Source organism: Branchiostoma lanceolatum, chromosome 19 (assembly GCF_035083965.1).
Source record: "Branchiostoma lanceolatum isolate klBraLanc5 chromosome 19, klBraLanc5.hap2, whole genome shotgun sequence".
Lineage (NCBI taxonomy): Eukaryota > Metazoa > Chordata > Leptocardii > Amphioxiformes > Branchiostomatidae > Branchiostoma > Branchiostoma lanceolatum.
In genome coordinates, this window is record NC_089740.1 from 1,181,992 (window position 1) to 1,195,535 (window position 13,544).

Here is a 13,544-nt window from a genome sequence, read left to right on the forward strand (position 1 = left end):
GACTACTTTTCTTAGGGACAGTAGATATCGACAGCAACCCCTTCAGCTGTGACTGTACAATGTATGGTTAATCGAGAAGGTTCAATGTTTGACAGAATGTAGGAGAACTTTTTCAGCAGGTTGTTGCTTTCAGTGTGAAGTGTGCTTCCTCCGACCCCATGTTCAATGTTACAATAGTCTTGTGTGTGCCAGTCCAACAGAAGTAAAAGGAACACGGTTGGCAAACGTTGGCAGATCTCTGGCTGCGTGTGAGACACGAATAACTCACTCAGCCAATGTACAGATGTATGGACAACTGTCTACAGCTACAGCTCGTTCGTCTTCTTATAAAGATGCTCGAGAAATCGCCACTCCGTCTCAAGGTGGTATCTATGGGACACCTTCACCTAAAGTCAAAACAGATCTAGAAATATATCCCAGTACACGGTGGCATTCTGACTGGTCAGGAAATGTGTCCACACAAGTTGTCCACAGCACAAATGCCTCTCAACATTTTGTAAGACCATTCACTCAAACTTTCAGCCTCAATACAGACTCTCAGATCACCTCTTAATCCACACTGAGTTATTTTCAGGGATATCTTCCTCTGGGCACCACAAGACTAACACGAGAGGGCGAATAAAATGAACGATTGCCCGCGGACAAAATGATGCCCTCGCTAGTGAAATCTGAATTAGTAAAAACACAGAACATGGTATAGTTTTATTTTGCTCTATCAGGAGGAACATTGTCCTGTTTCAGAAGACGAGGTAACAAACAAAATTGATTCCTTTTAAAGGATAGCAATTCATTGAGTAGCTTATTTGAAATTGAACGTACAGTACACAATTCTGTCGTGTACATGGCAGCGAGGTCCGTGAACTAGCTAATAATCACTGAGTTGCTTACATCTGAATCAGGAGACCGGCAATTCTCAACGGTTGGCAAATCTAATCATAGACGTAGGACACCAGCTGGGCAAGTTCATTCACCGTTATCATATACCAATAATCAAAACGCGTCAAATATGAAGTCATTGTGTCTTTTGAAAGCAATTGTCCCATTGAATGTGAGTAAGAATAGGAAGAAACATGACCAAAGCAATATATTTCATTTATGCCTGTGGTATTGAGTGAAATACAATAACAATATATTTCACTCCCATACCTATGGCATGGTGTGAAAAATAACAATCCCACCTTTTCTGGTAGTTACTATTTCGTGTAACCATGATATAGAGACCGTCACACAAAAACGACTCCACACATTTCTGTTTTTACTCGATAACATTGAAATCATTTAATAATGTCAAAATGAATCTATGAACAAAATGATTCTTTATCGTTACCTTTTCAATCGATACTATCTAAAATGTAACAATCACAGTCTTTGCCAACGCCTACATACATACGGCACAACGAAGAACGTGCACCATTCAATATAATAACATTTAGTTTATCAGTTTACTTTCAAATGTAGCAATATGGTCACTATATGTTTTGAATATCAAACGAGGTGCAAATGCGACGAAAACCGACGGAAGCGACGTGCTACAAGTGGAGTTTGACGAAATATGCTTCACTGCGAACGCATGGTTTTATGTTCACGGCTACTGCTATCATAAACATGTAATTTTATCTTCACCGAGACAATGCCTGGATACAAAGGCCCTGTTCAAATGCTATAAATGTGTATCCAACTCAATAGAGGGTTTTCTCTTGATAACATCGGACTATTGATGATTGGTCAAAATATTCAATTTATGTTTACCATTTTAGGGCTTTAGGTATCGTGACCGGCGACAGGCAGTTCTGCAGATCTGCACAGAAGTAAAAAATTGGCTCAGGACAGCTAAGCTATCTATTACCAGCTCCGATGCCAATCCCAGAGTTGATTAGGTATAATGTCATGTTGCAAATCTCATACTACAATTCCAGTAAGGCCCTGCTTACTCATTTTAAAACCTTCATTTACAGAGAAAAAGCTTGCAAAGAAATCAAACTTTTTTTTCTCTTGACGACATAAAACTCTGGTTGCAGTGTCCATTTGGACTAGAGATCTGATATTGCTTTCAAGTCACTACGGATAAACAAACAAACAAATAAACAAACAAACAAACAAACAAACAAACAAACAAACAAACAAACTATTCAAACCATGCTCACGATGTTCCCGGTAAACCTATTCAGTACGTACAAATTCAGACATGTCTAAAACGAACTAGCATAGGGCTGTAGGAATAACCGCTAAGGAGACTCTACGGTTCATCCTGGCATCCCTGCACTATGCATGCAAAAACATGGTTCACGTCAATCTACGAAAAATCATACCTCTGTAGAGGACTTCTATAGAGGCGTTCGTTGAGCTAGCTGTTCAAGGAATATCAGAAATCAGAAATATTAGATTACTACATATTTGATTGTGTTTGGCTGAGTGTATAAAAGTAAATAGACGTTTACAAAAACTTGCTCTGTATACCAATTAACAGCGTTTGGCGTTTCCCCCATATGAATTCAAAGACATGATTTCCATCACCTACCTCCGTGGAGGAGCTGGAAAGAAGCGTTCGTAAAGCTAGCTACTCAAGAACTCCACTAACTAATTAGAAATGTTTGACAGCGCCTGGCAGTAGGAAGGTAAACAGAAGATTGACGTCACTCTGCCAGTTAATATCTCTGTAGATCTTCCCAGAGCGAACTTATTTGTGCACGCCAACATTTTTTAAAGGAAATTCCTTAAATAGAGGATTCATATTACTGCACGTTAGGGTTAGCCAGACCAACTCCTGATCAAAAACAAGTGAATTGATTTACATTCAGTACATGAACAGGCTTGGTATAAATGATCGTGCGATAGTAAATGTTGCATTGTGTTCAATGCTGTTATGTTATGATTTCCCATGTCACTTGACATTATGCTAAGGAAATGGCCCGGCCTGGCTATGCAGCCCTTTCACTTATAGTTGTATTGCTCGTCCAGACTTTTGTTGAGTGCGTAATTTTGCGTGAACTATGTGTTCCTAGTGCGTGGAGGTCAGGATGAACCATGTGTTCCTAGTGCGTGGTGGTCAGGATGAACCATGTGTTCCTAGTGCGTGGAGGTCAGGATGAACCATGTGTTCCTAGTGCGTGGAGGTCAGGGTGAACAATGTGTTCCTAGTGCGTGGAGGTCAGGATGAACCATGTGTTCCTAGTGCGTGGAGGTCAGGGTGAACAATGTGTTCCTAGTGCGTGGAGGTCAGGGTGAACAATGTGTTCCTAGTGCGTGGAGGTCATGGTGAACAATGTGTTCCTAGTGCGTGGAGGTCATGGTGAACAATGTGTTCCTAGTGCGTGGAGGTCAGGGTGAACAATGTGTTCCTAGTGCGTGGAGGTCAGGGTGAACAATGTGTTCCTAGTGCGTGGAGGTCAGGGTGAACAATGTGTTCCTAGTGCGTGGAGGTCAGGGTGAACAATGTGTTCCTAGTGCGTGGAGGTCAGGGTGAACAATGTGTTCCTATTGCGTGGAGGTCAGGGTGAACAATGTGTTCCTAGTGCGTGGAGGCCAGGATGAACCATGTGTTCCTAGTGCATGGAGGTCAGGGTGAAACATGTCACACGGCTGTACGAGCGATGTCCATAACATGGAGCTCCTCAATGAAGGGTATTTCTACAAACCCTCTCCTAAAATCTTTCGCCCTAATTATTGCCATATCAAGAAATAGTAAATTGCACAGAAGAATGAACAATTATTTTCTGATCTAAGTGCTGAGTGAAACGGAGGTATGTGGGACTCTACTGCCGGTTTTGAAGAAGTCATCCACGTCCGTCTACCGTTTGTGAACAATGAGATACCCTGTGTCAAATCACGTTAACATGTATCTCACGACGTCGGGAATCTCCAACAAGAGTTACGACAATGTAAGAAATATGTAGTAGACAACTTTTCAGTTATCATACTCTTAAGATACCAGCAAAACGACTGTTATCGTGTGATTACTGAACAGGTCATACAAAGATTTTGCCTTAGTGGTCTCCGCCATGTTGGAACTATGACGTAAATACAAATGGTTCTGTCGTATTTGTGGCCTGTGTTGTGTTGGGACTAAAGTCTACAGAGGTCGGTGAAGGGATCGTTATCCGACCAAAGACAGTTTTGACGTCAGCTTCTGAAAACAAAACCTGTGCCGCCATTTTGAATGTCAAAATTTTTATATCGGATATTTAACCTCAAACTGGCTACATGTAGTCGCCTTTGAGGTTACTGTTCTTTTGCACTATTTCATGCATAATTCGTAAGAAGTGACCTTTCGTCCGATAACGTACTCTGCACCTACACCCTTCACGCGAACACCACATGTTTGACCCTGTATTGCCGGTTGAGAACAGATATAGCACAAATACGTACTATGTTATCTCAACCCTCTTATTGAGATCACTAGAACAAGTGTGCTTCTGAGTATTGAAGACACAAATGGTGTCGATGTTTGGTCCATACTGTACATAAGTTCTTGGTTTTTGATGACATCACAGACATATACATAATAGTTATACATAACAATTACAGACATTATCATTATCATTACATTTTCTACAACGATATCATTACGTAGAAAGTTGGAATAGAATAGTCAAGTGTTAATCGAAGTCATGATATTCAGGTATCTTGTATGGCCACATGTTAGCTGAAAAACACCAGAAACTACCTCCGTCTCCTTCAAATGCCAGAAGCGGCAGATATTTTGCTCCGATAACACTGTGAATTAGCCTGACTAAAGCACGCTTCTAGCAGACCTTCCACTGGTCAGGCCCCTAGAAGCTTGACAGCCAACATCTCTAAGTCTGGACAGATTTTGTGAGCTTCATGATCCTGTTGATTTATGTATATGAGCCGATTATTGTCAGACGGAGAACTTTCTGTTACCAAGGTGTTGGACAATGTGATGATTGGTTTCCATAGTGACAGAGAATCCTGAGCTCCTTTTGGACTCATTTTCTAGTGATAAAGAATCCTGAGCTATCATTGGTAGTTCGGGGAATGGGAAGGGTTAGAGGTGAATGGCCACAAGCTCTCAGGGAGGAGGACCAATCAGCGAGAGATTCTGTACCACAGGCTACATTATGCAAATTATCGAAAATAAATGGAATCATGAGTACCTTTTTACAGCGCTATAGTTGTAGTTCAGGAGCATCAAGACCTGTAGCATATATTGCTAACTGCAGCATATCACGACACTTGCCTTTTGGTGTGCCGCCCTCGTGTTATAACATGATTGGAGACAATAACCATTTGGAGACAAAACGATGTCTTCCCTTTCCTTTTTTTCACCTTTTGTAGAAGCTTTATAGAAAACCTCAATTCTATCACGAGGATGTAGTGAAAGCGTACACCTTCTTTCGTGTCATATCATATCCTGTACACAATCTGAAAATCTCAAAGTCTTTCGGTCATGTCTCATCGACGTGACTCTCACCTTAGCGCCACGAGCTCAGATGTTTACTGTCGCATTTCATCTGATTTGGTTGGACTCGATTCGACAGAAGAGGACTCTGCAGAGAAGGCAGGCTGCTCCATCTGCGCGCTCAGCCGTCTGATCTCCTCCAGCTGGAAGGAGAATCTCCTGTCGGTAGATTTGCCGCTGGAGTTTTTGGATCGACTTGGGCTGTCAACCGGCGACTCTATCTGTTCTGACACGGCAGGGGAGTTAGGGATGCTGCCGATGCCTGGTATAGGCGGTTTGGGGTTGAAGCTCAGTGGGGGCAAAATCCCCGGGCGAGTCTGAGATATCTCGTCCATGAGAATAGTTCCTGACCCCCGTCTCTTCGTTCTGTTCTGGTAGCGCAGTATGTCGATGGCGGAGGCGGTGGCTTTGTCGTGTAATTGTCGAAGCCGTGTTAAATGTGACGGGGGAGTGCCCCCACCATAGTCCGGAGACGGCTCACACGAAGACTCGCGGTCAGAGGAGGACTCATAAGGGTTCAGTCTGGTGGGTAAGAGCGGAGGAAGGGGCAAAGAACCACGACGGGCATAGCATGGCAATGGGGCAGGTTCAACCTCGTGGTTTCCTTCTCGCGAGAGTGGACGAGAACTTGGTGCTGATGAGCAGTGTCCAGTGTTACTAGTCATAACTGGAAGGGTGGATTCGAACTTTGTTCCTGAATCAAAACGTATTGCTTCACAACTCTGTTGCTTTACCAATCTCCTTTTTTCTCTGCGTCTATCTCTCGGTATTCGCCCCTCTTTTATAGACAGTGCAGGTCCGTCTTTTACCACATTACTGAGCTTACTGAGAGAGCCGCATCGCGACCCCTCCGTCAGCTGCCGCAGCTTTTCGGCAGAGCTACTTTTCTCTTTATTCAAAAGACTCAGTTTAGCACTGGAGGTTACTACATTTGGGTCAAAGCTATGGCGTCGGAGCAGTGGAATTTTCGGTGAACGTCTTCCGTTTCTATCCAGCTGTCTAATCTGAGAAGACACTGTGTCCTCTTCTTGATCACTGGCGTCATCCGTATCTTCTGAGCAAGGGTCTAGTTTAGAAAATCTCGAAGGCATCTCTCCTATGATAACGTTTTCGACGCCTGGGTCCACAACTGGACCAATATGACGTACCTCTTCTTCCCGCTTGGTGTTCTCGGCTGGTCCCAGGTTGAGCTTCTGCTGTAGCTTATTAAGATCGCAGTTAATGTCGGATGGAGAGAGGCGCCTGATACGGGATGGTGGACTCAGCATAAGTGACTTAGGTACATATAAGTATTGCTTTGTATCCTCGCACTGAGGGGTGTCCTTACTTTTTGTAGTGGTAATTAGAATAACTTCCTTTCCCTTCTCTTTGCAAGCGTTGATGAGTAGTTTTAGCACTCGGACGTCTCCTGAATTGACGGCATAAACAAGAGCGGAAGACCCCGGCGAGTCCTCTATTCTGGGATCAGCTTCTTTTCGAAGTAGCAGCTGGACGACATCCGCGCCGGCTTTCTCTTTACAGGCATATATCAGGGCTGTTCTGCCGACTTTGTCCTTACAATTTACATCCGCCTTGTTGTCGAGAAGATAGCGAACGATTTTTGCCTTGTCAACACTCTGATCATCCTTGTAAGTACTCATACAGGCGATCATCAGGGCATTCTGACCGTCCTCATTAGATGAGTTAATGTCAGCACCGCCCTCTATCAGCAGGCGAGCTAATCGCAGCCGTCGCAGCCATGCCGCCTTCAGTAGCGCGTTACCCTCCGTTTTTACCATGTTTAGGCTAGTTCCGTCCGCCATGACCATGTGAACTATCGGTTACTATCGGTTAGGCAAAAGTGGCTAACGACTCAAACGTGTCAGAGTTCCACAGTCTGATGAAGCATTCCTCCTACAGGACCAAGCTGTCATGGGTACCAGGATGCAGCCTAGGAGAACCACCAAGGTTCACCCGCCTGTAGAACACAACAGAAGTAAGGCAAATCTTAGAGACAACGCTTTTGTGAAACCTTAGGCCAAACTGACTTGGCTATATGGATGGCATCTTTTGGGTACCCAAGAACTGATGCGAGCAGGTAAAGAACAAAGTTTGTTTGTTTGTTTGTTTGTTTCAACCTTTATTCATTATTTTTTAGTTGGGCAAAAAAGTTACTAGTACCTTGATTATAAAATCTAAGTGGTAAAGACGATTGAAGAAAGGGCATATACTTGTTTCAATTGTTGTGCAATAAACTTAATTATATCAAACAACAAATACTTTGTCTTTGTTCTTTCACATCTTTCTTTAGCCCTGGATTGACTTTGGTATTCTACGAAATTTGTATCCTTGTTCCGATATTGTTTTGCAATTCATTACATATTTTTGCTCCTTTTTCCAACTTCTTTGTAAGGTTTACAGTATGGTCACAATCTTTTTTGGTAAAGGGACGAAAACTGATGCTCGCTCGGACGGCATCCATATCGTCAAGTCAATGTAGCCTTATTGAGATTCTAGAAAATCACCTTCAACCTCGAAATCATACAATGATTCTAAATGAACTTCTGGCTTCATGCTACAAACTACGATAACTTACCCCGCCAACAGGTGCTGTACCGATGCTATCACACACCGCGTACTGTTCACTTTGACTATTCCTAAATTACACGCCATTATGCAGTTGTTATTATTTCACACCCCAATGTGAATGAATGAATGAATGATGGACTGAATGGAAAGGAAATGAATAAGAATATCCTGCAACCTACTTGCTGAATAACATACCTGAACATCTGAATCACTCATATTCTCACCGGCTTCACATTGCACAATCAAACAAGCTATCATTGAAAACCATGCAATTCTATGCTAGATGATTATGAGACTTAATTTGCATAATTGGTTAGGCAAATCTATAATCCCATTATTTTTCATTAGGACACAGCAAGTAAATTTTATGGATGACATCCTCCGCAGACTCCAAAACTAATAAGATAGGGCGAAAAAAACAAGGCGGTCAAAAGAAAAACAAGATTCCTATATTTTCAAATTTTGAGATCATAAATCTGGTTAAACAAGAATTGAGGCGGCAAAATATGATATCACGACCAACAGGTCTTTTATTCCTGTATTTAACCAATGAGGTTTTATATATGATATAAGACCTCCTTGATTCAATAGTAATCATGTCCTTGTAGATGTGTATACATCTCAATAGACTGACTACAACAAATGCAGAAAAGAGCTTGTTGTACCATCATCTGAAGCAACTACACTTCATATGCGATGAAACGCCTTGTGTTTACAGCTCACTTAACTAGAACCAAGGACATTATATAATGTTCTTGCTAGAACAAATGCAGAAAACAGCTTGTTATACCATCATGGGCAGGAACTACACTGGGTATTCATATGCAATGAAACACAGACTGTCAACATTAAACTGTCCTTGAAGGTGTGTATGCAGCTCAATTAACTACAACAACTGCAGAAAACAGTTTGTCATACCATCATGGGTAGGAACTACACTGGGTATTCATATGCAATGGATTCGAAGCAGCTTAGACTGTCAACATTAAACTGTCCTTGAAGGTGTGTATGCAGCTCAATTAACTAGAACAACTGCAGAAAACAGCTTGTCATACCAACATGCGCATTCATATGCAATGGAATACCTGGGCAGCAACTGTATTCAACTTGGTATTCATATGGAACACCCTGTCAACACATGCCATCAAATGCGAGCAATCGAGCCTCAAGTTTGCTGGATCATATCAATTACAATCAATGAGACAAGATGAAACAAGATACAAGACACAAACACAGAGACACACACATTAAATTACAAACAAACAAACGCGCGCGCGCGGTTTTACACACACTCACATGTTTACGCATACACACACGCGGACACACACATGCACAAACAAACACAGCCACAGTATACATACAAACACACAGAGTGTCTGTGCTGAAAGCGGTTCAACGCTGTATTATCAATTAATGTTCTTCAGTTTAATCTCTTCATACGCCGTTTTGAACATGAAGACTCTTGTAAAACTACAGAGATGTACATTTGGATATCTTTTGAGGGTAAAGACCGCCATTATCGACCATAATTGAGCTACTATCGGTGTCAGAGGCTGCCGGTAGAGATGACTGAGATAACTTTCAACGTGATAGTTTTCTGCCTTGAAGAAAGCTTACCGCCTTATATTGAACATCATATCAAACACACTCGCAGGTACCTAACTACAGACAAGCACGGCAATCATGGTGCTACTGTCATTATCTGTAACCGCCGGTAATAATCAGAGGCGAATGATGTTGCCATTACATTACAAGTGGTAGTTCAGCGATCCATTAGAAAGATGAGCTACACGCCGCTGAAACATGAAATCTACACAGACAGGTACCAAATCGTGCTGAAAATGTTCAATCGCCATTCAGCCGAGGAGAACTAACCGCCATTATCTACAAGCCTTGTTGGAAGGTAGTTCTAGGGACCATGGTAAAGATAAATTGCCTTAGGATAAAGGGAACGCCGCTAGTTCAGGTCTTACGACGCGGCTGATGTAAAATTGGACTATGAGACGATGGCCTTCATGCCAAGAAAGAGGAACAGGTGTTGGAGGTGATCACGCTTTGGGCAAGACATGATCTTGAGGAACGGCAAAGACACTATATTTTAGATATTCGTGTGTTTTGTAATGTAAACATTTTTCTTTTCATACATTACTTAGAAAATATCAGAAAGACTTGTAATATTTCACTTGAATGTAGTAATCAGCACAATTACCAATCATTTTTTTACTTATCAGGCACAACATATTGGAATATTAGGTGATTAAAGACAAGTTCCGCATTGTATTTTTGGTCCTGCACATCCAATAGCTGCTTTCTTTGTACTTTTTGTATCATTTGATTTTAAATACCACTTACAATCTCTTTTTGAATATTAGATGATCCGGGTTTTGAAAGGAAAGCTTACAAAACAATACACTTGGTCTATGCATACTTTTTGTTATGCTTTCGAATTAAATATTTCTAACCATTGAAGGAGAAGGAAAACCTCTATGCTGTGAGAACGCTTCATTTAGGTGTTCCTAAATGCTGTCATTTATACCATTTCAAGGTCTGCATCTAACCATTGAAAAATGAATTGAACTAGAAAGGCAACATTTTACCGAAATAAATCATTCGGAAGAGGTGTATGCCTAAACTGTGAATAAAGCCCCTAGGGCATATATCACAGGCATTTCCATCCCAAATTTCAGGTCATTTGGTTTTGATACCAGGCCATAGGAGCCAAAAATGGCCTCAGATGGCCAAAAATTATACCTTTTGAAGCGATGAATGCCAAAAGTGTGAATAAAAGTCCTTAGGTATATGCACTGGGCTTCCTTATACCAAGTTTCAAAGTCATTTGGTCTAAATACCAGGCAACAGGAGCCGGTCTAAATATGGCCCAAAATAATGAAGTAATGTATGCCGAAATTATGAATACAGCCATGTGGTACATGTCGCAGGCATGCCCGCACCGTATTTCAGGTCATTTGGTTTAAATACCAGGACAGAGGGCCAAAAATGTAAATTATTGAGACATGGCCAAAAAAACGTAAAATTAATCGTTTTAAAGAAATACATGCCAAAACGTGAATATGTGGGCATGTATCATAGGCATTACCATACCAGATTTTGGGACATTTGGTTTAAATACCAAGGCACAAAAGCCAGAAATGTACATTTTTGGTGTAAAAATGGCTTAATATCGCAAATTGAAGTGATGTCTGCCAAAATGGTGAATAGAGTGACAGCCCTGTGGGCATATGTCTAAGGTACCCCGTAACAAACTGCAGGTCATTTGGTTTCAATGCTAGGGCACAGGTGGCCAAAATATACATTTTTGGTCGAAAACAATTTCCAAATAGAATTGATAGAATCATGTTAAGGGCATGTATAAAAATATCCTGGGTATTGACCCACTCCGCCCTTGTGCCAAATTTCCTTTGGCCAAGAGTTTAAACTTCAGGCCGGAAAAAGATCACAATGTGTCTAGGATATGGTAAAAGATACAAAAACCGAAAGCCATGTTGCAGTACCAAGGTCGGCCAACAGCTGTAGGAGGCCCCAAGTCGACCTTCAGCTAGGAGTAAAACCAAAAGACATAAACCATCGTTTGCACCTCGATTTTTACAATTGTACTATTGTAATGGCGGCTGATGGTTCCCTTTATTGTTCTTTGTTATCACGTATATTTGTATTCTATATGTCACATAACCGGTGTAAGTTCTATTTTACGCATCAATGTCTTTACATCATAAATTATCTACATTTACACCAGTCACTGCAAAAATCTAAACCAAACGTCACCATTTGATAAAAGTGATAAAAAGAACACTTTCAGTCTGTTTGTCAGCTAATTTTGTTCTATGTTTATCAATTAGTGAATTTTATTCATTACTTGCACTTCATGTGCATATATTTAAATGTGCACTTCATGTGCATATATTTAAACGTGACAAGCCAAAGTCCAAAGCAAAAAACTGAATCTAATCGCCTACACCAACTTAAGGGGAAGTTTCCAGAAGTTGAGTCTCACCATTAAAATGTCACACTTTATCTTATCTATGAAACATGTCCTGATAATTTTGTCCCAGGGGACGATTTCCTGGTTATTTGGAGTGACATTTTGAAGCGCCGTGGTGGTGGCCGTGGGGCCCGCATCAAGTATGGGATTGCATACAGGGGGAGGGGCGCTTCTAATGGGCTAACATGAACGTGAGGACTCTAGATCTGTGAAGTTTAAATTCAAAAATTCATTCTATTTTGAACTTAAGACCTGCACAGAGGTTGTCTAGTGTGTAAGTGTAATCCTGCATGTGTCACGCGTTTTGAGGGTCCAGTATCGGACAAACATGCATGGATTCCATCTCTACTTCTCTTTTGTTCCATAGCGAGTATCTCACTGGACTGCGCAAAATTGCGCTAGGAAATTGCACCAACTTTGCGAGTTTGTGCCAATTTTCCCTTACGGTCACACGTGCGATGCTTCTGTGTATGAATTGCCACTGAATTAACAAAAGCGACCAATGGTTGAAAGTTCATGAGAAAAAAAAGATTTGCAGTGATAAAAGGATGTTCATACATGTAGATAAGAAAGCGGCACAGCGTACCTTATCTGCATGAGGAAAATCTGCGCACGTACACCCGGCTCACTCAGGTGCGGAGGTGTGGAAAAGCTATTTGCGTGAAGCTGCAGAGATGAATTACTGAACATCAACACACCTGGGTGGCTACTAGCTGTACCAGACACTTCTCGCTCGCTCGCAAGCCATGCAGACAAATTTCAATCTAAGCGCTAGCCGAGAGTACCTTGCCGCGTCTGCTCGCAATTAATATCAATCGATGTACTAAGGAGAAGTGTTCTATATTTGTGCCTTGGGCAAATTCAATCCAGTGGACAAAGCTATAATTGCAGTCGCAAAATCGCTCTTCAAAGCCTTCCCCTATTAGCGTGAGCGGGGCTAATCGGTTCATGTTGATGTGGTTATGCCGCTCTGTAAGGCTGGGAAATGATATTTTCAAATGGACATTTCAACAACATGTGGGGGCAGGAAACGGTGTTAGACGCCCCCGCAACACCGACGTACATGTTCCACCCACCCATCATTTCCATCTCATGGCGTGAAGGACGCCAACGATTAACGTAGGCGTCGGATATCAAAGAAATTCAAACATCGCTACGTTTTCTCTCTCCAGTCGACTTAGAAGACTAATCCCGTCAAGGATCATCTTACACGTCACCTCAATGTAGAACAGGTTCTTGTGGGAGAAAAAGATGCCCTTGCTTATAATGGTTAAACAACGCATTCATTTGGCGAATTCCAGAAAACTTTGAAACATACTATGAAGGAAGCCAAAGAGGACAAAAAGCTGTGCTGTGTTCAAAGTCAACCACACTAAAACGCCTGTAGTTAACTTTGTGAAAATGGAGGTATTGTTTTTGGTGTGTTTGTCTTTATGCGTGTGTCTGATTGTTCTTCCGCATTTAGCATGTTGGTAGGAGACAAATGTCAAGGTAAATTATGGACCTCTTTGCGGCTTTCTTTGGCACAGTAGCAGAACCTTTTTGGTATCTTTTGTC

General features: G+C 41.8%; 1 protein-coding gene across 1 annotated transcript in view; it reads right to left on the minus strand.

The window, feature by feature from the left end:
- Positions 1–1,162: 1,162 nt before the first annotated feature.
- LOC136425762 (ankyrin repeat domain-containing protein 34C-like) overlaps positions 1,163–13,544 on the minus strand; it is a 28,013-nt gene continuing 15,631 nt past the window's right edge. The window contains exon 2 of the mRNA XM_066414705.1: positions 1,163–7,376. Within this exon, the coding sequence (XP_066270802.1) occupies positions 5,455–7,227 (1,773 nt within the window). The 5' untranslated portion in view covers positions 7,228–7,376 and the 3' untranslated portion in view covers positions 1,163–5,454. The remainder of the gene's footprint in view (positions 7,377–13,544) is intronic.